This window comes from Chaetodon trifascialis, chromosome 18 (assembly GCF_039877785.1).
Source record: "Chaetodon trifascialis isolate fChaTrf1 chromosome 18, fChaTrf1.hap1, whole genome shotgun sequence".
Lineage (NCBI taxonomy): Eukaryota > Metazoa > Chordata > Actinopteri > Chaetodontiformes > Chaetodontidae > Chaetodon > Chaetodon trifascialis.
This window is the reverse complement of record NC_092073.1, coordinates 18,153,113-18,179,896: the sequence shown is the minus strand read 5'-3', so window position 1 is coordinate 18,179,896 and position 26,784 is coordinate 18,153,113. Positions and strand designations below refer to the sequence as shown.

The window sequence follows — 26,784 nt, the reverse complement described above, 5'->3', positions numbered from 1 at the left end:
CTGCTGCAGTGGTTCATCCTCATGTGAGGCGTACGCCTGCAAGTACAAGGAAATAGTCCTGCAGTTGCAGAGAGCGTTAGAAGTGTTCAATAAATGAGCAGCATGACTTTAAGCCCTTCCCTTCTCATTGTCTTGCATCTCTCTCATGCATCCTATTAAAATTACAGAAATATTTATATTCTGAAAACGGCTCTATCATAACAAGGATGTAAATTAAATAACTTTTATAACAGAATATTAAAAAAAATGTTAAATCCATAAAGTATGGCTGTGACTATCTTACATCAGAAGCCCATTATGACCATAACTTTAATTTTAAAGTAAATTTTTATGTTTACTTCATTAACTAAATCTGTCCCTTCCTCTACTGTGGGCGAGTCAGGAGGTGCAGCGCTGACACGTTTCCACCAGTTGGCGAGTTATTTGGCGGGTGGAAATGGGTGTAACAGTTTGAGTCATGTGGATGTCTTCACCAGCAGGTGGTGATGTCCAGCAGCCTCCATCACAGCGAAGGCCAGGGCCGCGTCCCGTTTTGAGTTCGCGTTCACGCAGATGACGACCTCTGCGGCGGCGTAGCTCACGTCTCTGCTTTTTATTCTGCGCTTTCCCCTTTGTTTGTTTGCACCGCTGCTTTAGGCACATATAAAAGCTCAACAACAAGCGGTAGATGCTGAAGATGCTGTACGGTAAACAACATGGGTGATCGGACTTAATCTGACATAAATGGGTCAGCGCAGACACGGTGGTTCTCTAATGAAAAATTAAGTGTGCGCCGCAGCAGAGGAATAAAAGAGGATATCAGCTGGTGACAGAGGGAGCTGCTGCTGCGGTGCGCGCTCTGAAGTCTGACTCACAGATATCTAATCTGCTGTTGTCAGTACATCTGAATGGCTGCAGACAGCACAGTGACATCCCCTCCTCCCAAACCCAGGCAGCACGACAGGGATGCAGCCCTCACTCTACCCTATAGATGCCACCAAATGTACAGCACATACATTCCACCTTGTATTTCATCTTTTAAATCCATCTTTAAAGAAATAACATCCAGATCTCGCTTTAAATCACAGACGGATGAAATTACTACAAGACTGGGCAAAAAAATGAACAAATCCCGGCTTCGTGCCCGCTGAAATGTTATTTTTAGGAGCCATTTTGTTTACTGCGGCTTGTTTAAATGCTGAAAGAGACACAGAGAGGGAGAGAATACAGAATGGATGCTGCCCAAGATTGTCTCACGCCGTGTCTTTGCTGTGTTTGATGGCCCCCTACAGGAAGCCGGAGAGACAGCACTGCACTACTCTGTACGGACTGCTGACCAGACCTCGCTGCACTTAGTGGACTTCCTCGTGCAGAACAGGTACATTTTAAAGAGTCGTTTTCATCCAGGGTGGCGGGGAGGTCTGTGGATCGGCTTTGGCTTGTCACGCAGGTTAAACAGCTGGGAACATTTCTGAAAGCACAGCGCCGGTTTTGGGAAAAATGATGTAGTAAACAGCAGTTTTGTGGAAACACTCGGCGTCAGATTTGATCTGTCTGCTGAGAGTCTTCCTCGTCCTGCGCTCCAGTCTGTAGTAAAGCAGCAGAAGTGCGGAGGAAAGCTCAGCGCTGCTCAGCTCACATTCCCACAAGGCAAACAGAAATGGGTCAAGCACTTTTCTTCCCTGCCTTAATTTATTCCTCTCTTTTCAATTGTTTACCCACCACTGCTCCAACTGCACACAGCCTCCACAGAAACAAGCGGGGCCGTCTCTTTAATTAATCGCTGTGCTCATACTGTGTCATCGCCATTTAAAATATTTCTCCTGCCCTTTCTGGGAGCTCAAAGAGATCTGAAAGCGGATGATTTACCTGCTGTAACAGCGTAGCATGAAGTCGGTTTTGCACAGCTAATCTCATTACCCAGATCCACATTTTGCTGATCTCATGACTGATTTAATTGCTCACTGCGGACTATTAAGGGAAAACATATCTCTGGATTTTAAAAAAATGCCTTTCCAGCCCTGCTTTTCTCTCATGTGAAGTCACAAAATCCTGGGTAATAACACATTAACCTGAAGCTGCAGGACTGTGGAAAACACCCTCGGGCTTGTGACCTGTGTGCTGACGGCGTGTGTGTTTGTGTGCTTCCTCCCAGCGGTAACCTGGATAAGCAGACGGAGTGGGGGAACACTGCCCTGCATTACTGCTGCATGTACGAGAAGCCCGAGTGCCTCAAGTTACTCCTGAGGGGCAAGCCGGCGACTGATATCGGTGAGTCACACGTCGAGGCTCATCCTCTCGTCGAAGTCATCTGTGCGCACGTCTCACGCTCTAACTGTTGATTATCCCTCCGCTCCCTTCAGCCAATCAGAATGGAGAGACGGCGCTGGATGTTGCCAGGCGACTGAGGAACACTCAGTGTGAGGAGGCAGTAAGTGCTGGACCGCCCACCTGGTGCTTTCTGGACATCACAGTGGATTTTAATAGTCTAACAAAAAGACTAAATCCCAAAACATACATACAGCTAATGGGACAACATGAAGAGAAGGTTGTGGAGCATAGGTTGTGGTTGATTAAACATGTGTTGACCAGTTATTGGGCAGATTAGTCAGAACACTAGATGGCAGTCAAAGGTCTGTCTCCAGCCTCGGGCAGACCGTGACAACAGAGTGGAAATAATTGTTGATGTATGTTCATTATTAATGCTAAAGTGAGCCTGCAGACAAAAAAACAGCCATTTTAAATGCAGTGTAAAATCTCTAATACATAAATGTATCATCAAGTTAAAATTTCCAATTCTCCCTCCTTTATAGTTCACTCTGTCTTGTTTATGGAGTTTTGTATCTAATTATATTTGCTGCTAATTTTCATGTAACTTCTTTATCCTGTTGCTGTTTTCCATTTTATTTTATAATACTGGAAAGGGATCGTAGCTGTTTTCCATGTGTGTAACTGCCGTATGCGCTTGTGTGTGTGTGTGTTTCAGCTTGTGCAGGCTGCAGAGGGGAAGTTCAACCCTCACATCCACGTGGAGTACGAGTGGAGCCTCAGACTGGAGGAGATGGACGAGAGCGACGACGACCTCGACGATAAGGTTTGAACAGTCGGGTTTTTGACACACCCCAGTCAGTGCTGCTGACACCGGTGATGAAAAACTGCGTATGAGTCAGTCTGATGTTCAGATATGACCGAGCAGTGTTTCTGTGGAGATTCTGTAACCTCTGAGGGCTTTACAGTCTGCACAGCGTACGACGCCCTCTGTCCATAGACCCTCGATTCGGGTGAAGAAAAACTCCCCCATGTCACACAAACAGAGCACGCCAACAAAATCATCATAAATACAGATTAAAATGAGAAAATTTCTAACACATGTAGGTTATAAAATATATGTGGATCCAGAAGGAGCATCTCCAGGTGTCTCCAAATGAGACCTGAGCCTCCTCTCCGCCATGGAGACCTGGAAGCAGGACAGGGCCCTGAACGCCGCAGAGGCAGCACAGCATTCACACAGACAGGAGAGACCTACCAATTCATTCTACCTCCAGCAGCTTCAGTGCACCACAGTGCAAAGCAGCCTGGAAAATGGTGCATTAGGTAGTAAATGAGGCAAGTCGAGGGGAGATGGGTTCACTAGAAAGTAATGCTCGCTAGTAAGCAGATATGCAAATCAGCAGTTGTCTGGACATGAAGGTTTTTTATGATATTTTAATGGCTGTAATTTAATACATAGCAGGTCTCAACTACATGTTTAAAAATTCAGTGAAATGCTGTTAAAACAATAGTTTTATTTAATCTAGATGTCTTAAAAACTTCCACTTTTCAACCAAATTTTTTAACTTAGAAATCTTCTGGCCTGCATTTCACCAGATCTGTGCCTGCTGGGTTCTTAACACACAACACGTCACACACAGTGCAAGAGCATCCAAGAGTGGATTTTCAGCCATCTGATGGAATGATTTGACATTGTGGAAACAGTTTTATTCGCTCTTGTGCTGAGTTAGATGAGGAGATTGATGGCACTTTCATTAGGGACAGCCAGGAGCTGGTTAGCTTAGCTTAGCATGAAGATGGGGAAAAGGGTTGAACGGCTAAGTAGATAAGACCAAATGTGTTTCCTGAAATATTCTTCTGCCTAATGAAAGAGCAGTGTCTTATTCCTAGTCTGATGTCGGCTCTGTCTCCGCTGTCTTACGTCCCTCTCCAGCCCAGTCCCATCAAGAAGGACCGCTCCCCGAGGCCTCAGAGCTTCTGCCACTCCTCCAGCCTGTCCCCCCACGACAAGCTCTCCCTGCCGGGCTTCATCAGCCAAAGGGACAAACAGCAGCGTCTGTCCTACAGCGCCTTCACCAACCAGATGTACAGCGCCTCCACCGACCTCACCTCCTCCCCCGTGGCCGACGGCCCGCCGCTGCCACCCAGGAACCAGGGCAAAGGTCAGACCTGCCTGCTCCGAGCGCTTCTGAGCCTGCATCCATTTTCAGACAGCATCCTCAGTTTTAATCACCTCTAACTTACAACCAATGACAGTCAGTAAACTCAGGAGATTATGTTCTGCTCGTACCTCTTTTGCAAATGTCAGGCTGTAATGCAAATGATCTGAAGGTTTTCTGTATGCTGTGCTGTGTCTGATTACTGCAGAGCGAAGGTAGTCTTTGAAACTGTACTTCATTCTGTCTGTTAATGTTTTATTGTACTCAGGACAGGATTAGGTGCAGAGGAATGCTCCGTAATCACTTTTCTGGAAAGTTTCTTCTTTGCGCTGTCAGTCAGTCCACACACACACACGCTCATTAATACACCCTGCAGTGGAATGTAACTTGTCAACAGATCAGAGGGCGGGATGCAGGTGTCATTAGGACTGCTTACACAGTAAACCCCCAGGAAAACATGGCCGCAGGAGAGGGCACGGCGGCGATGGTTAGTCAGGCGTGTGAGAGGAAAGCTGGATACAGGCTTCATCATAAGCCTCGACACAATATACACACAGTATACTGTGGGCGTGCTGTCTCTGCAGTATTAGAATTAAAAATAACACTCCTCCCTCTGTGGAGGGGTGTAAAGCACTAACACTCACAGCTTTAGTACATGGCTGAAAACATTGCAAAAAGCTTACAATGCAAAACATCCATCTCAACAAGTCATTTTAATCCATTATTGAGCATTTCAATCTTATTTTTCTAAAACAAGAGGTGTGAAATTTCACGTTTCCAGTGCTAATTAACACATTTCACTCGACCCTGCCGCTGCACCTGTCAAGCTCTCTGTTCTCACACGTGGCTTCTCATTTCCAGCTGAAAACTGTTGATTTTGTCAGCTGATTTTATCCACTGTAAGCATGCTACTGAAGTTCAATGCTTTTAGCTGAGAACCCTGTAATACTTAGAATGCTAAGTCAGCATCGTTATAGTTGGAGAATATTGCAGGAAAGAGCTTCTTAGTCCTCATATTATGCTACAGTATATGATGTATATGAAATAATGAAACTCATTAAAATGCTAACATGTCAGCGCTCACTGTAGGAAAACATAGCTGAACAACACGAGGACAAACCAAAGAAGCAGCGGGGTAGAACCATCAGTGTTAGCCTAAACTCTGAAATAACACACACACAGTGGCTGTGCAGCTCCTGAACAGGCCTTATTTTTTAAGTCCTGCAGAAATTCAGATTGGCTTTAGAAGTAACGCACTTACTGCTGCAGGTATTGAGGAGGTTAGCTGGACAGGCTGATGTTAGCAGCTTGCATTTGAGTCAGTAAACACACTGTTTAATAAGTTTTGCTGTTGTATTTTTTACTTTGGGAAGGCTAAAAAGGAAAAAAAACACCACCCAGCTACTCACTGCTTCAGTGTGTGGAGAAATGCAAAATTGTGACAGCTAGTATCTCGTAGATGGGTTCAGCCAACAGTCTATTAGCCATTTTCCTGAAACTAAGGAAAACAGGAACTCCTGAGTTTAGGGCCTTAAAAAAGTTCTAACTTGAGAACACTTGTGAATGATCTCTGGAGCTTTTATTTCTTCCTCAAATAATTACGATAGCACTGGAAACAAGTGAAAATTTTGAAGTTTGATTTATGCAAAAATAAGATGAAAAGCCCGAGTGAGAGGCTAAATGACATACATACTGTACACAGAATAACATGCTAGCTCCTCAGAGGCTCCAGATTAGCAGCGCAGCGCTCTCTCAGTGGGTGCTGAAGAGCTTCCGCGCCATTTTTCCTCTTCTTCTTCTTCTTTTTTTTTCTTTCTTTGTCTTTGCTTGCCACTGATAAGATTTCATCTTGTTATTTTACAATGTGTGGGAGCAGCTCTTTTTTTGAGACTGACATACTGCAGATTCTCTCCCACACTCCTCATCTCGCTCTCTTTTCTTTCTCTTTTTTTGTTTCTCTATTCTTTCAGCTCCACACTTGGCATTCCTTGGCTCTCATTCGCACTACGCCACACTGGCTGGCACTCGACCATACATCAGTGAATATCCTGTTTTTATGTTCTCCCCCTTACTCGGCTGTGTGCCCCTTACACAGTTATCCCTCAGTTGTTTCTTCCCTTACAGCTCAGATTGACAGGGTGGTGGTGCGTTTGTTTAAATGAACAATGGGACCGTGTGGGCAAAGCAGGTTAAATATTTCTTGCCTGCATGAATTTTTTATCTTGCTGGAATCATGTCCCGCCATCCTTGAGCTGTAACCTTTAACCACAGCTGATTCCTCTCTGGCTGAGCTCTCTATTAGCTGCTTTCGCCCTACTCTTCTCTATGTTAGCGACCAGTGAGTCCTTTGTAGTCCCAGTAGACACAACAAGGCATATTCCTAAACACATTCACTGAGTAGACACGTCAGAAATGTGCCCACACCCCAAATCGTGATGTCCCGTCCAGATGTTTCTGTGATATATTTGTTCAGACAGTATCGTGTTTTACTTGATGTATCTCCTCGTTTGTCCTGCAAAGACGTTTTCCTGAGAGCAGAAACACACCTTTCCCACATCTCAGCTCCTCCTCTCCTCTCCATGCTACGTCATCCTCTCCTCTACCTTCTCGGGGTTTTGGGGTTAACAGAATGACTTTTTTTTTTTTCGGGCCTCATCACCTCATGTGTTTTATGTATCGCTCCTCCAGCTCCTCCCCCATCTGGCCCTCCCTCTACACTCACACCAGGAGGCAGCTCCACCCTGTCCAAGAAGAGGCCTCCGCCCCCACCTCCTGGACACAAACGCACCCTGTCTGACCCACCCAGCCCGCTCTCTCACAGTCCACACAGTAAAGGGGGCTTAACTGGGGGTGAGACGCAAAGCACACGAGTTAACTGCAGGCCTGGTGACTCCAGTCTGAGGCTTGAATATCATGATTGTCCAAAATTGCAGGGTTGTTGTAATAGTCCCGCACGAAAATAGACAAACCTGTTTGGAGATTTTGAAAACATAATCTCAACTCAAGGTCCACTTGCTAGCTTTTTCCTCTGAGAGATGCAGCTTAGAGGTCCAGAAGAAGCGTGTAAGAGGACGTTGAGTTGAGGCTAATTGATCAGATGCTCTGAAGGTTAAGAAAGAATTTTCATGTTCAGATGTTTAGAGATGTCGAAGGAGTGCGAGGGTTTTTAATTCAGCTGTTCAGACCAGTGGATGCCTCTTTACATCTCTGTGTGCAGTTTGAAGATAAACTAAAGAACTTTTTTGCTTCAAAACATCAAAATAGTTGCTGATTAATTTTCTGTCGATCAGCTAACTGGTTGTCAGTTGTTGGTATGAGTGCAGCTCCTCTCATACTGTATGCAGTTAAACTTTATGTAGAGATGAACGGCTGTTTTAACTAAACAGCAGTTTAAACATCTTTAAAATAAGCTTTCAATATTTTTCATGTTTATGACTTCACGCCCTCTGAAATCTCAGTCTGGTCATGTGAGGGTTAAATACACTGTGCATTGATGTCAAAGCACTATATCATTTATGTTTTGGTTTCATTTCCTCATCATCACATTTATATGTTAATGATCACCTTCTACAAGTCAGAAACCGATAATTACGGCACTTTCAACATGTCATGAATGCACCATCAGGAAGGCTGTATTTTGCGAAACTATTCATCCAACTGAGATCCATAAATTAAGATCAGCGTACTTTCAGACTGCACCAGGAGACATCCATGAGTTTGTTTCAGTTAGTGAGAAAAACTCTCAGAAATGAAAGCATTCATTTGTTTAACTCTGGCTGATCCACTCCGAAAAGAAAAGTTATCCTGTAAGCAGCACTTGGAGACAAAAGGAGACACACCTCAGTCATCCTCTGTGTACAATGGGGATATTTTTACTGTTATTCCACTTTTATCGTTTGTCCTCTGTGGTGTTTTGTGCATTCTGTCACACACTCAGTAACACCCAGCCGCTAATTAAAAGCTGACACTTGATTGCACAACCTCAGTTTCCAAACTACGCGGGCTCATGGAAAGCTCAGCCAGATGACGCCTCCCTCATTGTTTTTTTAACCATCACAGCATGTTAATTTACTTCCACATTTATATCAAATTAATCCCTCGGTTGGCGCTCTGTTGTGGTGTGGAATAATCTCTTTGTCGTCATCAATGTCAATATTGTAGGAAGTGACTCCACCCCTCCTCCTGTCAGCAAGATGTCTCCGGTTTCTAACAAGTTTGAAGGAATTCCTCAGCAGCAAAGGTACCAAAACATGGAAACTGGAGCGAGATTTGAAGCTTGAATCCGCTTCAAATGTACCGCTTCACTCATGATAATAAAATGTGTTCCAGCTCTTAGATTCTGTTTTTCACTTAACCTCCTGTGAAAATCTTTTCTCAGCACTACTTCAAGCAACACAAAGTCCACACTTGGTCCAAGGGTTCTTCCCAAACTACCTCAGAAAGGTAAAGTCTGCCCAGTTTTCATTAGCATGTTAGGTTGAATTGAAGAGGTTTTTAATTGACTGGATGCTGCTCTCTCCAGTGGCATTGCGGAAGATTGACACCATACACCACCCGTCTATGGATAAGGCCGGCCATCCTCCAGAGGTCTTCCAGAAGTCACCGCCGGCGACCGACACTCCACAGAAGGCTCCTCTGGCGGACAGGCCTCAGCTGGGAGACCTGCCCCCCAAACCGCAGCCGTCTGAACTTCCTCCTAAACCCGGAGAACTTCCCCCGAAGCCGCAGCTCTCCGACCTCCCTCCTAAACCTCAGCTGGGAGACCTCCCGCCCAAACCCCAGCTCAAAGACCTGCCTCCCAAGCCTCACCTCGCAGACATCCCCCCCAAACCTGGAACGGCCGAGTCCGCTCCCAGACCGCCTCCCGGGGAGACGGTGCAAAGGCCTCAAACGCAACCTCCGCCTCCACCTCAGACTCAACCGCAGCCTCAACCGCAGCCACAGCCTCAAGACTCACCGTCACCCAATCAGCAAGCAAATATAGCGACCCCCTCCCAGCAAGCTGCTGAAGACACCAATGGGACTCCAGCAGGGACCACAGAGACACCAGTGCCCCTCCCGAGGAAGATCAACACGGTATGAACACGCTTTGCACATTCTGAGCTAAAGGGAAGTGTAAACCAGCTGATCAAATAGTTTTTGTGAACTGACTTTTGCTGTTTGTATGTCCAGGGGAAGAGCAAAGCCCGCCGGGTGAAGACGATCTACGACTGCCAGGCCGACAATGATGACGAGCTGACTTTCGTTGAAGGAGAGGTGATCATAGTTACAGGAGAAGAGGACCAGGAGTGGTGGGTGAGTCCAGTTTCAGTGCTACGCTCTACAGCTCTCTACCTTTTCATTGCCAAGAATCCACATTCCTGAACCAGCTCAGATGCACAAAAACACTGGCTAACGCTCAATGCCACATTATGCTCTTTATCCTCACGCGCTCTCTTTACCCTTTACGCTTGCAGATCGGGCACATTGAAGGAGATCCGGAAAGAAAAGGGGTGTTCCCCATGTCTTTTGTGCACATCCTGAGTGACTGACAGCCAGAAAGACTTGCACTACACCTCTCCCTGGACTGGGAGGTCCTGTAAATAGCTATCATAACACCCCTTGTCACACGACAAGTGTCCTAAAGAAAAAAAAAAAAAACACCGAAGGAGAAACCCAAGAAGGCTCATGGAGCCATGGATGCCTCATCCATGCTGTACAAAGAATGTGTGTATTCTTCCTTTACCAGTATTATCTTAACCCTATAGCACGGCTGTGACCAAGCCACTCTCAAAACCCTAGCACTTACCTAAAGTCTATGTTTATGCTGTTACTGTGTATATATGTATGTAAATATATATATTTGTGTGTGAGTGTATATACATGTTTTATTGTACAAAACATGTACCATTGCTCTCTCTACCTGTCAGATTAAGCATCAGGGCGGTAGAGTTTGAATTTTATCTGTATTAATTTTACCGGCCCTCGAGTAATTATCAGCTTATATTTCTGGAAAATGGACAAACAAGAAGTGGAATGTGAAATAGGTCATGTCACTATTTGTGTCTTGCATCCCTGTTTACCACCATAATTGACTGAAGAGGCAGGAGTCTCCCACTGATCTTCCCGAGACGAAAAGAATTCCATTAAATGTACTCCTTGTTCTTGCTTGCTTTGTGTGTACACGTATTATGGTTGTTTTACAGTATAGAAACCTGCTGCTACTGTGTGGTGGAATATCAAAGCCTGTGGTTCACTGTAGGTCACTAATTTACTCCTTGTTACACTGTTCACTGTATGTATGCTCTGTGTGTGAACTCGACGCCATCTCCACAGTCCTTTGACCATTTCTGTGCATGGTGTAACAATGACTGGAATTGAGTGGAGTGCTGCATTCAAAGACGCTCACCTCAGGGTTTGAAGAGCCACTATTAATCAAGCAGGACTACGCTAAAGGGTATCCTGTTGTTAAAGCCACTATTAATGACAAGTGCGGGAAACTCAAGAGGACATCTTAGCAATAACTTGATTTTCTGACAGGCTAGAAGTTTCACATTAACCTGTGTTCACAATTCAGTGTCTTGTAAAACCTCATGAGCTTGAAATTTTTAAGTTTGAGTCATGTAATATCATTCCATGTTACTGGATTCAGTGCATTTTTTTCCAGGTTTGCCTGTGAGCCAGAGATGTCTTTTAGAAGTGGACTTTGTAAAAGGCTGGAGAGCCAAATGTATTTTCACCCAGTCCTCACTGACTTGCAGTTCTTCCCATGTTAAGGAACAAACCCATCAACCCATTGTATCATTAAAAGTGCTGTACTTCAGCTCAGTGACTCTGCTTTTTTTTTTTTTTTTTTGCTTCGTAGCCATTACGACGTGTGGTTTCCAGACCTGTTTGTGCCTCCACTTGGGATTTCAAAATCTGTGGTCTGAGAGGGAAAAGGCATTTCTAAGCAGCTTATTGAAAGTACCGTTAAAGTCCAGATAAAGGAATAACAGACGCTTGAGGAAATGTGCTTATTTGCATTCTGAAGGAGAAATATTTCAAAGATTAATGCCACTCAGTGGAATATAACCAAGGCAAAGCAGTGATGGACTCTAATCAACTATATTTACTTAATTTACAATTGAGGTAATTTTATATCCCCGCACTACATGTTAAAAGGAAATATTGTACTTTTTAGTCCATTCATTTTACAGCCATAGTTACCTGATCTTTTCACATTAAGATTTAACATCTAAACAGTCAATTTACAGATTAGTCTTCCCAACACTACATGAATTCAGTCCAAAATCAATGTAACACTGACAGGGGCCACTCTGCATAATGAGTAGATTTCCCTCTAATACTATACAAAGATTTTGCTGCCAACACTTTCACTTGTAATGAGTAGTTTGCCTTTGTTTTTCTACTTAACACTAAGTAAATTCTAATACTTTCAATCACTATTTGTTTAATGTCAGCTAAGGTTACAACCAGCAGCCATTAGCTTAGCACAAACACTGGAAACAGGTCAGGCAGCTAGCCTAGCTCTGTCTAACTGTGACAAAACCCACTTCATGCTTTCATCTAAAAGCTCAACTATTAATCTTGTTTATTCAGCCCATACAGCAACAGGTCTAAAAACAAGTTGTCCAAGAAACCACATCCAAGAAAAGTAACCCAGGTTTATCATTTCCTGCCTGCGAGCTAACCAGTTAGCTACTTGTCATAATTACATTAGATTTTATAGGTATGTTGATCTCCCAAAATATCCTGTAAAAAAGGCCCACAAATTGCATATTAGTCTAGTTTTGTGCAGTGGTTTAACAAACAAAGGCATATTTAAATATTTCCAAACCATACATTAACATTTAAGACAAAGCTCTTCTCCAAATTCTTTTATTTGTTCTCAATTCACATTTTAACCAAAGTTAATCACCCAATTCTACAGCTTCTTTTTGATTAAGTATTAAACACAGGAACAATCGCAGAAGACAACATAAATACTTTGTGTCACAACACAAATTACATCTTACTAAATAAAACTTCAAAGCAATCATACCAGAATACTGGTAAACAAACTTATTTACACACTTGGGCTTTAAGTTTGGAGCCTTGTTCCTTCTCCACAGACTTGATGACCCCCACAGCGACCGTCTGCTTCAGGTCTCGCGCTGCAAAGCGTCCTGGAAATGCAACAAAGTTAACTGAAACTCTGCAGAAGTCAACATGGAAGACATTTCTTGTGCATGTGGATTGATGACGTACCCAAAGGAGGATATGTGAAGAAGCTCTCCACACACATGGGCTTGATGGGAACCAGCTTGACCGTGGCAGCGTCTCCAGACATCAGCATCTGCGGCTGGTCCTCCAGTTTCTTGCCCGTGCGGCGGTCGACCTTCTCCTTCAGCTCAGCAAAGCGACAGGTCACATGGGTGGTGTGGCAGTCCAGGACGGGAGAGTAGCCCGCTTTCACCTTCCCTGGGTGGTTCAGGATGATCACCTGAAGACAGGAAGACCACCTTAGAAAAGAAGGCAACAAATTTCAACTTTTAATCTCAACTCAGTTAAACCAACCTGAGCCTCAAAGCTCCTGACGTCTGATGGAGGATCCTGCTGGGCGTTGCCGGCCACGTCCCCTCGCCGCAGGTTCTTCACAGCCACGTTCTTAATGTTGAAGCCAACATTGTGTCCGGGCAGAGCCGTCTCCAGCCCCTGGTGGTGCATCTCAATGGACTTCACCTCAGCGGTGAGCTTGGCAGGGGAGAACATCAGGGTCATGCCGGGTTTCAGGACGCCTGTTTCAATCTTACCCACTGGAACGGTCCCAACCCCTGAGAGGATGAACCAAAAGCACTGAGTCAACATCAGTTACTAAAATACAAGCTTATCAGCCAACAAGCACTGCAACTGTGCTCCCTCTCTAATCCCTCTGCTGCACACCTGTACCTCATTTACTTGATTGAGTCAATTATTCACAGGCTTGCAAACAACTTTAAAACAATGAAAACAATGAGTTAGTGATTAAAATCAACTTTAAGCACAACTTCTAACCTCCAATTTTGTAGACATCCTGTAGCGGTAATCGTAGGGGTCTGTTGATGCTGCGCACTGGTGGGTGAATGGAGTCCAGGACTTCTAGGAGAGTTCTCCCACTTGCATTCCCTTCCCTTCTTCTGGCTTTCCAGCCTTGGAACCAGGGCATCTGCAGAGGAGGCATCACTTGTTTTAAGGTGTTGCATGGCCTTAGATACTTTAAAAACCTCTGAATCATTACCTTCTGAGTTGCTGTGATCATGTTCTCTCCAGTCCAGCCAGAAATTGGAACAAAGGGGACGCTCTTTGTGTCGTAACCAATCTTCTTGAGGAAGCCGCTCACGCCTTGCACCACCTCGTCAAAGCGTTTCTGGTTGTAAGGCGGTTCAGTCAGGTCCATCTTGTTCACACAGACTATGATCTGCTTGACACCCAGAGTGTAGGCCAGCAAGGCGTGCTCTCTGGTCTGACCGCTTCTGGACACACCAGCCTCGTACTCCCCTTTAGCTGCAGAGACCACCAGCAGGGCAACATCCGCCTGAAATGACATATGTGAAAAACAAAGGAACTAAAGCATCCAGAAAGTGATTCACTCCTGCACCGCTTACCTGTGAAGTCCCTGTTATCATGTTTTTAATGAAGTCACGGTGGCCAGGAGCGTCAATTATGGTCATGGTGTATTTTTGAGTGTTAAATTTCAGCAGCGAGATATCGATGGTGATGCCTCGCTCCCGCTCAGCCTTCAACTTGTCCAACACCCAGGCAAACTTGAAGGAACTCTTCCCCATCTGTGACAGCAAACGAAATAAGTCAAATAGATTTTAACATTTTTTGAAGTCAAGTGTTTCAAAACAGGTTGTTCTTCCTCACCTGCGCTGCAGCTTTCTCAAACTTCTCTAGTCTTCTCTGATCGATGCCGCCACATTTGTAAACCAGGTGGCCGGTGGTGGTCGACTTTCCACTGTCCACATGCCCAATAATCACCAAATTAACATGAGGCTTCTCCTTTCCCATGGCTGAAGGTGGGTTTTGCTGATCAAACAGTTAACTGTACACTCCTGAGATGAAATAACAACACTCACACTTAGAAACTCTTTTATGAAATGGATCTGACCTGCTGCCTTGGATTGACTTTATAAGCTCCACGGACACATAATTGAAGACAGGTGTGCTGCTTAATTAAGCTTAATTGTGTGGCAGATGCCTGTTTGGTAAAAGCTGGACCTTGCTGAATATTTGATACAAGAGCAAACACACTGTCCTGTTGTATCATAAGTATGTGTAAAAAGGTTTTTGGGGCTCCTACAAAATAAAGTGCTGACTACACATCCTCCTAATTGGCATTCAACCTCACATGACCCACTTGTGTGGGAAAGTTTGTAATTTGAAGCCACTTCTTAATTAAAGCCCCTGTTTATTTAATGTTTAACCCTTTAACCTTTTTTCCTACACTAATTCCATTAATACCCAAACATATATAATCTAGTCAGTAATCCAGTAACCAGGTAAAACGGCCACGTTAGTTTACATTTTTCTTCTGTGGGGTCAAAGTGGTGGGTCAGATGGCTCATTAGCGCCGCCTGCAGCTTATTGAAGATGTTAACCAGCTTCTTGCTCAAGGACACTTCGGCAGAGTGAAAAAACGTTGGACAGCCGCTTCAACGTCCGCCTACCTAAACGACCTGTAACCACTGTAAATCCTAATTAAAACCGCGGTGAGACATTTTAATAGGCCGGGTCAGCGGTAATCCGGTGGAAGCCGTTGTTGAAACACAAGAGCGGGTCCCTGCTGACCGGGCGGGTCTATCTTCACTCAAAGAAGGAAGGTGTGTAACTCCCCCCCTCCGCGCTCACATGAGGGTCAAACCGAACTCCCCTCTTGTCTGACGACCACAATGACGCTCGATAACTAACCCGGAAACAGCACGGCAAGTCGCTTTTCTTCTCCTTTCAGCCCGCACCGCTGGCTTCTAGCGTGGTATCCAGACGTCGACTCCCGTGTTTCTCCACGAGCATCAAGGTAAAAGAGAGAAAATTACCACTTTTTCCCTCCTTTCACTGTCTCCTCAACTAGCCGCCTTTACCGTCCACCGGTTGCCATTCAGTCTGCCTTGTTTTACTGTTAAATTTTGTACTTCGGGGGTGGAAAAATAAAAAAAATAACGATGAATCATAAACGTGTCCGGCGAAATGAAACCCGCGTGTCGTCAAGTTTGTTTAAGATTCAAAAAGAGGATAATATTTGTTTGTTTTTATCAGGTTACGCACTCGAAGCACCGTTAACTTCCCCTTTTCAGAACAACGGTAGCTTTCTCAAGGTAGACGTGAGGCTACACTGCTAGCTACATTCTTCCTTTATTTGGACACAGGCATTGGATGTTACACGCTTGACCCATATATCACTAATGCCAGGTTATCAGCTGTGTTTGCCCTCGTCTACACCAGAGATCCAGGTAATCTGTACCGTTTCAAACTAACCGCAGAGCTCGGATTAAGACTGCTCGTTTACAGGCAGCAAACGGTGCATCATTAAAGGAAATGCACACACTGACAGCTGAGATATGGTTTGAGCTAGCTGGTCTGTTTCATGCTGATCAGTGCTCGATTCAAGGTTTTTGCCACAGGACTCCAACCTGTGGTCCTGGCAGTGGTGGAGGAAGTATTCAGGTCATTTACCTAAATAAAAGTAGTAATATCATGCCGTAAAAATACTCCCACAAATCTTACAGGGGTAAAAGCTCAAGGCAAAATAGAGCTGCAACAATTACTGGATTAGTTGCTAAGTATTGTGATAATTGATTAATAAAAAAAAGTCAAAATTCTCCCATTCAGCTTCGTATTTTCTCATTTCTTCACTCCCCCATGGCAATAAACTGAATATCTTTTGCTTGTGGACAAAATTAGATATTTGAGGGTGTCATACTGATCCATGTTTCACCATTTTCTGACATTTTATAAGCCAAGCAACCCATCAATTAATTCGAGAAAATAATCCACAGAACAATCCGCAATTAAAACGATCATTAGTTGCAGCCCTAATAAAGAATATACTGCTATTATTATTGATGCAAGCAGCAGTTATTATTATTGATCCAAGCAGCAATTTAATGTTTCTGCTGGCCGGAGCTATTCTAACTGCTTAATATACTGTTGGGTAGTTTACTGTAGAGTAATGCATCAGGTTTTATATGCTCATTAAAGATTGTCGAATAAATGTAGTGGCACAAAAAGTGTGATATTTCCCTCCAAAATGGAGTAAAAAGTTGCATGAAATGGAAATACTCAAGAACATGTGTTTTACTTTAGTGGCACAGTACTTATTTTTGTTCCTCTGCGGGGTCCTGTCACTCTTACTTCATGTGAAAGTAACTGAGTGGCTGTTTAAAGTTCTCTCTTTGCATCAGTTGTCTGCACAGCTCGACCATAACATGGACATATATGTGATTTGCTTTCCGCACAGCCTCTTCGTAGGTCCTGAAAGTGGAAGCGAAACATCCAGAGAGCCGGATTTGATTGCAAGTGCAGCTCTGTTGTGGTTGTGATGCAACGTCTGTTGAATTAGCCTGAAACGTCTCACGGCCTCTGCTTGTGCTAATCGGGCCAGTTTTCCCAGACTGAGGCTCGTTAGGCATGTTACGAAGGACAAGACTGTTAAGAGATGGCTTGAAGGAAGAACGTTCAGGTGTAAGTGAAAAGACAGAGTTCAGAGATGCACACTGGGACCTTTACCGTTGTCTTGTGTCAGTAAAGCTGGATGTACAGAGAGCCGATGCAAAAAGGTCTCAGTCCATCATGACAAACCAAGTTTTGCTGCCTAAAACAACAAGTCTGCAGGTTATTTGAGTTGCCCTCTTTTGCAATTTGTCTTCCTCATATCTGCCTCTGCACGCATTCAAAAAAAGAGGAAGTGCCACCTTTCTCTCGACGTAAAGGCATTTTCTTTAGTAGATGGACTTCCTGTTCTCTTGGGTTGAGTCAGACTGGTAAGACATGACAAATACCTGACTTGTGCCACGGATGTAAGACTGAGAGACATGGTACGACTTGTTGTGCCGTGTGTGCTCACTCTGCAGTGGTGTGGACAGATGGGAGAGTCAGTGGGGTGACTTTGGAAGGATTCCTCCTTATTTTGATTGCTGTTGCATGTGGACGTTGCAGCAGCAGTTACAAAGATTGCAAAATTGAGGGAAAGGCTACTTGCGACAAGAAAGTGAAATCTGGTGTGAAGCGTTTTGTGGGTTCAGGAAGTAACCAGTGGGAGCTTTCTCTCACAACGCTGGCTTGTGAAAGGAGCATGAAATGAGAATATGGCTCATTTGGCACAATGTATTCCCTCATAAATCCCAGTTCAGTGCAGGTAGGGGCATGCAGGTGCATTTAGGCATGACCTTCCCTGGAAAATAAACACTTATTGGATACTACAGCAACACTGTCGTACAAATGTTGGTTAGGAAAGGGTTTTTCTTTCAGCTTTTCATGTGACTGTTTGGGTATTATGTGACTGTTACCATGCCTTGAAGTCATACAGCTTCAGTCTTTTTTTCTGTGTGAGGATGCTGTTGACTTTTTTAGGACGTTTGTCAGCGTGAGTTTGCAATATTGGTGCTGAAATTACAATAGGAACTGAGATGTGTTGGATATGATCAGAATAGGCTGTCATTATGTTCACTTACTGCAGACAAATTCAGCCAAATTTTCAATTAAACGCTCTCATTTTGACCCACTGGGACGCGCTGAGGAAGCCCATGTTTGAAGACTTTCCGCATTCCTTCTCCAGCAAATGTATTTTCTAGTTGGGACAACTGTAGACATGGCAGCTGTGGTGATAACACGAGGCTAGACTGAGCGTAATGGTAGTTAATTTTAATTATTAATCATTGTTCCAGGAGTCCTCCCAAGGACCTTTAGGGCAGAGCTGCTTTCATGTAACGGACTTGCGAACAGTTCTATGTTTATCATTTCAGAAGGAAGATGTTGTTTGTTTTTCTGAAAAATGTCCATAAATTAATGAGGAAAAACGGCAGTGAGAGTTGAGTTGACTGGAATGTCACAAAGTCGCCGAAGGGTCCAGACCCCTCTTTGCAACCCACTCCCCTTGCACACACCCAGTGCCACTGAGCTGCTGGCTCCAGGTTGGGTTACAGCAATTATTCTCGGCATGGAGGTCACTCAGGAAGTGGATCCTCTCGTGCTGAACGTCTCGTCCAGTTGAGCCATTGTTGTAACGTGTTCATTTAATGTACAATTGTGTGATTTTTACTGTTTTGCTGTGACACGCAGCCAACATGTGTTTATTTACTATACAGCAGCTGCCACAAACACTTTAATCCTCTTCTCAGTATCAGCTGCGTGACATCGTAGCCTAAAAATGGAAATGTATTTACTAGAGCGACAATGTATGATTGACCCATTTAAGCTCCTCAAGCTTTGGTTTAAGTTGTTGTTGCTTTTTTGTTTAGCGCTCATGTCGGTTGTTTTTGTGTGGTTTTGTGATCTGTGGTGGGTGGACACGATAACACGGGCGCTTGTGAAATGTAATGCAATCCACAGCAGCTTCAGAAAATAACAGCCAGCTCCTCTCTGACACAGTCCCCACAAGACTGTGTTTAAAGATTTACAAATGTTTTGTGGAGCTGTTTGCATCACATGGTCGGTGTTTACGTTATTCTGTCCACCCCGCTGTATTGCACAGACCACAGGCGGCGCGGTAGCTCAGGTGCTGCTGTCTTAGCTTCATGCAGAATGCAGCTGTATTGATCGCTCTGTGACATAATGCTGTTTGTTCAGTTATTTGGATTAACTTCCTCGAAGTGATTTGGCCGCCTCAGCATTCTGCTCCAACACCATTATCATGACGGGGCTTCATCCGGGAGAGTCTGTGGCTTCAGCATCATTTCGTGTCTGCGAGGCTTTCTCCTGTTGTTTAAAAAAACGGTGGTTTTATCGAGGCTTGACTTACAATTACAGTGCTTTAAGTGGAAATTGTGCCATTTGAGAGCCACTAGAGTACACATGATTCTGCTTCTTCCATCACTCATGCGTGTCTGCTCTTGTCCATAAGCAGATAATGATGACACAGTTGAGTCACTCAGTAGGAAAGGCTGACTGTGCCCCCCTCCCCCCCCCCCCCCAGCTGGCCTGCATGTTTCTGCAAACAGCTGAATTATTAGAGAGCAGGTCTCACAATGTCTTGCTTTAATTAGCCAGACTACAGTTTGGGGCTGCAACAAACAATTGTTTTCATTGTCCATCAATCTGTTCATTATTTTCTCAATTGATTAGTTGTTTGGTCTATAAAATGTTAACAAATGGTGAAAAATGTCTTGTTTTGTCCACAACCCGAAGATATTTACGTTTCGGATGCTGGAATCCAAGAATATTGATTTTTTTTTTTTTTTTTTTTTCTTAAAAATGACTCGAAGCGATTTAAATAGTTGACGGTTCGTGTACTTTTGGACTTCATGTGTTTGAGTCTGTCTATGAGGAAGCATCGTTGCTGCTCTTAGGTCCACAAACAGATTTATTTCATAGTTTGTTGATGAACGCACACTGACTGTTTGGCTGTAAAGTGAGCAGAGAAAGATGGTGTGGAGCCGTGGAGGTCCTCGCCGCGGTGCTTTGTGTTTGTAGCCTTTGGCGGCGGCTTGTAATGTACTTTTGATGTGCGCCTCAGATGTGTATGAGTCAGTGTGTGTGCCAGTTTCTGATGTGCAGCTCTGGCTGCGCTGGTCGACTCCAGCATTCCTCTCAACTTTCTCACATCCATCCTTGTGATGCTGGCTCGTCTGAAGCCCTGAGCATGCACGTAATGAGAAGAGAGGGCCATCTCGTCCCTTTCTCTCCTGCAGGCAGGCCGTCCAAAGGCGTCCAACGGGACGCTTTCATTTGTTGCTCCCTGTGTGCAGCAGCAGCAGCATCTTCAGAGTAAATGGGGGGGGGGTGTTTGCATAGAATCTCTCCACATAAGGCTATAAATAACATGGCCCACTCAAAAGGAAGAAAGCAGTCACTTTGTGTGCACCTACCCCCACACCTTTCACACACAGAAAAGCCCTCCAGACTCAGATTTGAGAAAATCTGCAGAGGAGACCACAGCGATAAGGATCAGAGAGACATTTCCCCTTTGACTGCCACTCATTAGATTGTCCTGCTGTATTGTAAAAAGACAAGCTGATCATATCACATAATGAAGAGGGAAAAAAAGCCTCCCTACCCTGGTGGTGGCGACGATTTTAGTGCAGCATGTTAAACCAGGCAGGCATGAGATCCTCATGTGGCCGCCTACATGGCAGCGGACACGCGGAGCAGGGGAGCTGCCACAGATGGCAGATCAGCATGCTAGAAATTCAGCTTTTGCATGAAACTGTTGCCGCGCTGCCCCCGCACCAATCCTCCATCCTCACACTAGTGTTAAAACTGTTCAAAAAACCTGGCCTACTTTTTACCCCAACTGCAAGTGCATTAAATAAATCATGTCTAGATTATGAAAAACTGATCACGAGATGTATGAAAATATGTTCCAACCTCATGTGCATAAGTTGCACAGGCCTGTTTTGTCCAGTTTAGTACATTGTGATATTTGTCGTGGTGATTAGGGCTCTTTAGGTCAAAGCTGTGGAAACCTGGAGGAATTTTTCAGAAGCGATCAGTATTTATTCTAGATGTTGACATCCAGATCAAAACTGGATTATTAAAGATGTGTCCAGTGCAGACATTCTGTAGCTAAAATGTCTTTTTTCCACTCAGTAACTCATGCACATAATCAGCAGCTCATTTGCATTTTCTCCACCCAATAAAATGTCCTTTACTTCGGTTTATGGCACTCAGTGATATTTGTATGTAATCTTTTTTTTTAGTTATGCTAGCAGTTGGTCTAGTGGCCGTAGTAAGTGTGAAGGAAGTCAGGTGTTGTAGTATAAAGAGCAGGAAAGTCCACATATGGAGGAGGTGGGGTGGGTGGACGTGTCAAACAAGCACATGACGTTCACTTGTGTCCCGTGCGAAACTGAGAGTCAGCATTGACGTAGTTTAATGAACATGTTGTACTTATTTGGTCCCACACTCTCACGTCCCCATCAGGATGAATTCTAATACCTTCCCTTCACTTTCCATGTCGTGCCATCGTCAGGTCAAAACTGCAATACTCTGCTCCATGAAATATTTATATACGCAATATTAATGCCGTCTCTTTGTGTTTAATGCTAATGATCAAACATTAGCATGCTAACATGTTACAGTAAGAAGGTGAACATGGTAAATCTTCCATCTCCCTCAGCTGCTTAACAGCCGCCTCTTGCAGGATTTGATGATGAAGATAGCAGTAGCACCAATGGCGAGCTTCAATGCCTGGGTCTGGTTGCATGATTGATTTTAATTGGCCGTCGTGGTGTAAACCATCTTTGAATCCAGCTGAGATGAGCGAGCTCTCAATAAGACATTTCACTTCGAGGATCTGTAGTCCACGTGACTGATCTGTGGAGGTTTTCTTAATGAACTGATCCTCCACGCGGGCTCGGGTCTGCGCTGTGGGCTCCTCCGTCGATATCCCCCCCTCGGCCCTCAGCTCTCGCTCACCAATACAAGTTGTCATGACAACTCAAGCGTTAATTGAACATTTTTTCCCCCAGTGTCACTTGGTAGATGTGCTAGACACAGGCAGCTCCACTATAAAGTCTACACTGAGGCTTGATAATTACCTAAAAATCTCATTGTTTAATATCTCATCTTTAAAACTGCACTTATCTTCAGTTGCACAGCTATGGTAATATCAGATTAACAGGTTTTCAAATGGACTTCTCAGTATGTTATTCTGGTGCAAAGTCCAGTTTCAGCAATAAATTTGTATGTTGTCAGTGTTGTGCACTGACCTTTACACTCAGCTGACAGATGATAAAGTATGCCTAGCTTTAACTAATACAGTCTTATTCAACAGCTCTACTATAAATCCATGAAGATCATAATGTTATTTTTTGTTAGAGGGGTGTTGATTCACTTATTTCATTATGCTTTCAGGGGTTTCTAGTATTTTGTCCACTGTGTTTATACCAATGACGATAGACTTAATAAACCGGAAAATCTGCGTCAGTTATATATGTGCGTGACAAATATATGCGTGTGTGCACATATAGATCCTATTGATTACCTCAGTGGCCCGCTCTGCAGTCAGACCCTACACATGTTTTGCTGTGTGAGAACACACACGGTCTACAGCAGGCCCACACATGTTGGTCCACATTTATTGACTCCTTCATGTGGTGGAGTAAATTAAAACCAAAGAAAATGTACTTGGTACGATGACTTTGTGCTGCTGCTAACTGAAGATGCGAGAGCATCTGAAGCCTTTGCTGCTCTGAGCTCTTTTTTGCGTCTTAACAGCAGAATCGCTGAGATGCTGCAGCCTCGTAAAACAGTTCTCGTACACAGAACTTTCAAGTAGCTATTGTGCTCTTCACCTGAAGTGACAAACCAAAGCAAGGAAATAAGTCTTTGAAACAGCAGGAAGTGAGCGTTTAGTTGAGCTTGTTTTATTGCCTCTGATCCAGTGGCAGTGAAGCGGCACCAGACCAGTTTGGTTGGTAAATGTGACCGTGTTGTGTGGAGTTCACTTAAGATTTAAGAGTACTGAATTTCTCAAACCTTAGCTTGCTGCCGTTACTCATCCCCTCCCACGACTTGGTCCTTTATTTTTTGTCAGGATAAAGAGCTCGTCACGTGACGCGTGGATGCCTCCGAGCTAATTGAAACACAGAACACCGATCCCCCACAAACCGGGCTGCTAACTGGGCTGTATTTCTTCCCCTCACTTTAATTGTTGCTTTAAGGGATGAGCAAAGCACTACTCACACAGGCACGCACGCACACACTTCAGTATGATTTCATCAAGTGGGTCTTTTCCCACAGCAGCTCTGCTAAGGTGGATGACAGTATTCTTATATCCAGCATAAGCCACAAATCTGACCAGCATTATAATGGTTTGAGCAGCACGGCACTGCGGTTTGTCATCCACCACAGTCTTGTTAATTATTAAGCATTTGCAGTGGATCATGGAAAGTTTAGAGATGCAGCGCTCAGGTTTCCTCAGATAGTCACAAATAGCCACTTTGGTCCAAACTGAAAAGCAGCTACTGGATTGATGTGAAATGTTGTTTGTGTCCCACTCGGGACACGATCATCACTCTGGTGATCCCTTAAAGAGCCACATGTCTATTAAGGCGAGCATAAATATGGTCTAATATGGTTATTGCCCCCCAAAAAGAAGTATAATCACCACATTAGAGTCCTTATAGTGGCACCTACACCCTCTCTCTCATGAAGAAAGTGTTTTTCACTTTGCAAGTTTAACTGCAGGACAGCAGATGTCTCCTGCTTCACTGTCATTCTCAGTGTTTGTGCGCTGGAGGCTTCAGGTTATCCACATTCAGGGGCCAGGACTAAAAAGGCTCTGTGGTCTGACTCTATCCCCTGTAACCTCGTGTTTATTCAAGGGAGGATTTGGCCTTATGTCGTGGCCCCCAGCTGTAGGCATGATGCATAGCTGACTCCCATGATGCCCTGCCACAGATGTCTCCCAGAATGTCCCCTTTGACATGTCAACTCTGTTGGATGAGGTCTTGTGGTCAGTTTGCATGAAGGAAAGCCTCTGGCATAAGAAACAAGACTGCTCCACCGACCTTTTTCAGGTTTTCTGGGATTTTCTTTCTCAGATTAACATCTAGTCCTGCTCCTTGCTTTTGTTTTTGCGCGTTGCCCTTTTCACAGTCTCGTTCGATCGCCTCTCTCTCTCTGCCACAGCTCTGGCGCTCCCGTGGGTCTGAAGTTTCAGGGTTTGAAGTCTGATCACATTCATGCATGACCAGCACCGCCGCTGTCGCCGTGCATTTGTATGCAGGCTGGCGAAGAGAGAAGCGCCTTGGTCCTAATGGTCTCATAGCCGGCTGAGGCTGCACTGTGAATCAGGGCTGCACAGCTTGTGAAACGGGCTTTCAGAGACGGCGTCGGATCTTGAAACTGAGCTGTTTTTTACTTTTACTTTAGCTGAGATGAAATGTTTGAATCACAAACCAGTGACTTCTGATCGCCTTTTCGAGAGCTTACGCCCTCACTGAATGAAAGGCTGTAAACGTGAGCTGGATTGAGTGAATTGTGTCGCAGAGCTCTTTCAGGAGGTGGCAGGGAGCCTTGAAGTGAATCAGAGGAAGTGTTGCACAATAGGAAGTGGTGTTTTTTTTTTATGTGCGTCTATTTGTTCCATGTTTTTATAAAAACTTAGCTCATATTTCACAAGGAAGATGGGACGTGAGAACAACCCTGTTATTCCATACTTGCGTGCTATCTGTAACCTGACGGGTGATGTTCCCTTTTTTGTTTATTAGTTATTATAGAAGGGAACACTGCAGTAAGATGGCATGAATGTTTTTAAATGGAGTCTTTTGTAAATACATTTTTCAGCTTCAGACAATTTTAATTTTTAATTAGAATTAGTGTTTTTAAGAAATAGACTTTATCTGAAGAAGGCTTCTTTTTGCATAATGATGCGACGGGTTGTTTCTAGCTGTCAGTGTCTGCATTAGATCCTGAAATTGTCTTTTCGTCAGGCCTCACATTGTTGCACCTTTTTGTCGAGAGCTGCTTTTGATGTCTTGTCTCTCCTGTCTTGTGTCTCAGAGGCTGACCTCTGCTGGAGGACTGTGACCCGGGGCCACCTGCCAGGCCGGGCCTCCCTGCTCCTGACAGTCACACAGCTCCACTGCTGGTAAGTCCTCGTCGCAAGTCACACTTAGAAGACTGGAGAAAGCTTGTTGTTGAAGCATAAGTATTATAACACAGGGCAAAGAAACTCAGACTGCTGAAGACTCTTGTTGGCTTTGGTTGAAGTTAAAATGACTGTAGTCTCTCATCTCTTCGGTGTGGTCAGGAGAATATCTCTGTCAGTGTGTCAGTGGGCAGGTGGTTTAAAGACAATACCCTGTTCCATGTCCATAAGCTGCGTGTCTGCTCTGTATCCTTCAATGCAAAGTGTGACCGTTAAGCTATTTTCATCCTGTAAACTTCCATTCTCCTCTCCAGATAACCATCTGCCTATCTGCTGTTATTTGTTTACATGTCTATTTATATCTATTGTATATCTGCTCCTTATTTGAATTGATCTCAGAGCTTGAAAAGCAGGTTGTTGAGGGTGATAAAACACTGTGTCACAGCTTGTTCGTGCGCCTGCGTGTCTCCTGTTGTTTCAGTGCAGTTTGGGTCGCGGTGCACACTGAGGCACTTTGAATGAACAGAGGCATTCCTCTAAATGGCAGTTGAGTCAGTTACCTTGCTTTCTTTCCACTGCTGGTAATTTCCATGCTAATGTGGGCTCAGTATAGGTAGGAGGAAAAAGCTTTGAACTGTCTCAGTTGCTTTTGCTGTTTTTACACATTTTGGTCGAAAGGTCCAAATACAAGTTGCATGACTTGCACTTTCATTTTGCACCCCATATAGAATTGGTCCAGAGCCCAGAAAGAACAGATACTTTAGGAGAGAGAAACACAGCTGGGGCACTGTGGGCTTCAGTCTGAATCTAACATTACATTGCTCTCTATGGACATTGCGCCCCAGCCGGCGCAGAAGCAAACGCTGCCAGAGCTGTCCCTCCTGCGTCTCTTTAAACTCCCACACTCTGAATTTAACAAAGAAAAAATAATCTTCCTTTCACTTCAAAATCCTGTCAGCTTTAGCCTCTAGCACCCAGATAACCCTCTCATATAACTGCCCAGGTCAGTGACATTACAGCTTTACTGACGACCATCACCTTATCGTATTGAGGGCTAAACATGATGAAGAGTTCTGTTTTAGAATGGAGGTAGTTTGGTTGCACCGACAGCAGTCGACATGTCATTATGTAAGACCGCCTGTGGTGCACCTATGCCTATTATAGCCTTAATGTGCCGCGCTGTGGGTGTATGTGTAATGCTGGCTCAGGAAATGAAGTGCATTGTGGGCCATAAAAAGAATTTGAGTAATGTAGGTGCTCCCTGCTTCCTGCCCACCCCCCCGCCGCCGAAGGCCAGAGTGTTTATGTAACTACAGGGTGCAAGGTCACCGGCCAGCGTCTGCAGCGCTGACATCACACTTGTTCGTACATGTGACGTGTTTTTTTGTTTTATTTAATAGTCGGTTACTTTGGTGGTTGTAATCTCTCAGATGACCTGCGTGTTGTTCATTTTTAGGAGTGTGTACTTTAAGTGCAGCATTTTACTCGTGTTTCCTGCTTTTTTTTTTTTTTTTTTTGCTGTCAGGTTGTCTTTCTTCGCCTCACCCTGTTACACCTCCCCATCATTTCTCCCCCGCTTGCATGTCTGCCCATCCCTGTTGTATTTTCCTCCGTGTCTCCTTGGAG

At 44.4% G+C, this 26,784-nt stretch overlaps 3 protein-coding genes across 6 annotated transcripts in view; 2 read left to right on the top strand and 1 right to left on the bottom strand.

The window, feature by feature from the left end:
• The window catches only part of asap1b (ArfGAP with SH3 domain, ankyrin repeat and PH domain 1b), a 53,471-nt gene extending 42,260 nt beyond the window's left edge, over nt 1-11,211 (top strand). The window contains exons 18-28 of one of the 3 annotated variants that reach the window (XM_070986451.1): nt 1,272-1,357; nt 2,135-2,250; nt 2,343-2,410; nt 2,966-3,073; nt 4,184-4,412; nt 7,098-7,259; nt 8,571-8,649; nt 8,788-8,852; nt 8,932-9,485; nt 9,582-9,704; nt 9,866-11,211. In XM_070986451.1, coding sequence (XP_070842552.1) covers nt 1,272-1,357; nt 2,135-2,250; nt 2,343-2,410; nt 2,966-3,073; nt 4,184-4,412; nt 7,098-7,259; nt 8,571-8,649; nt 8,788-8,852; nt 8,932-9,485; nt 9,582-9,704; nt 9,866-9,940 — 1,665 coding nt within the window. In that variant the 3' untranslated portion in view covers nt 9,941-11,211. Of the gene's footprint in view, nt 1-1,271; nt 1,358-2,134; nt 2,251-2,342; nt 2,411-2,965; nt 3,074-4,183; nt 4,413-6,379; nt 6,449-7,097; nt 7,260-8,570; nt 8,650-8,787; nt 8,853-8,931; nt 9,486-9,581; nt 9,705-9,865 lie in introns of all 3 variants that reach the window. The other 2 variants (XM_070986452.1, XM_070986453.1) reach the window with 2 other exon arrangements.
• Nucleotides 11,212-12,237: 1,026 nt separating this feature from the next.
• On the bottom strand, nt 12,238-15,721 carry eef1a1l3 (eukaryotic translation elongation factor 1 alpha 1, like 3). 2 transcript variants are annotated; one of them, XM_070986530.1, is made up of 8 exons: nt 15,321-15,721; nt 14,277-14,464; nt 14,015-14,194; nt 13,648-13,944; nt 13,425-13,575; nt 12,948-13,204; nt 12,639-12,873; nt 12,238-12,556 (listed from the first exon to the last, which is right to left on the bottom strand). In XM_070986530.1, the coding sequence occupies exons 2-8, from the start codon at nt 14,418-14,420 to the stop codon at nt 12,453-12,455; spliced, it is 1,368 nt and encodes a 455-aa protein (XP_070842631.1). In that variant the 5' UTR covers nt 14,421-14,464; nt 15,321-15,721; the 3' UTR covers nt 12,238-12,452. The 2 variants fall into 2 exon arrangements, with proteins under 2 accessions (XP_070842631.1, XP_070842632.1); XM_070986531.1 differs by having other exon boundaries at nt 14,277-14,461; nt 15,329-15,445.
• The window catches only part of fam49bb (family with sequence similarity 49 member Bb), a 33,566-nt gene continuing 22,079 nt past the window's right edge, over nt 15,298-26,784 (top strand). The window contains exons 1-2 of the mRNA XM_070986532.1: nt 15,298-15,426; nt 25,071-25,158. The gene's annotated coding sequence lies outside the window, so the exon portion shown is untranslated. The remainder of the gene's footprint in view (nt 15,427-25,070; nt 25,159-26,784) is intronic.

Bases quoted from the DNA above. Each gene is read 5' to 3' on its own strand.
- eef1a1l3 (XM_070986530.1), bottom strand. From the start codon at position 14,420: ATGGGAAAGGAGAAGCCTCATGTTAATTTGGTGATTATTGGGCATGTG. The intron at 14,195-14,276 runs GTGAGGAAGAAC...TTGCTGTCACAG, and splicing joins TTGAGAAAGCTGCAGCGCAG to ATGGGGAAGAGTTCCTTCAA. The intron at 13,945-14,014 runs GTAAGCGGTGCA...ATGTCATTTCAG, and splicing joins TGATAACAGGGACTTCACAG to GCGGATGTTGCCCTGCTGGT.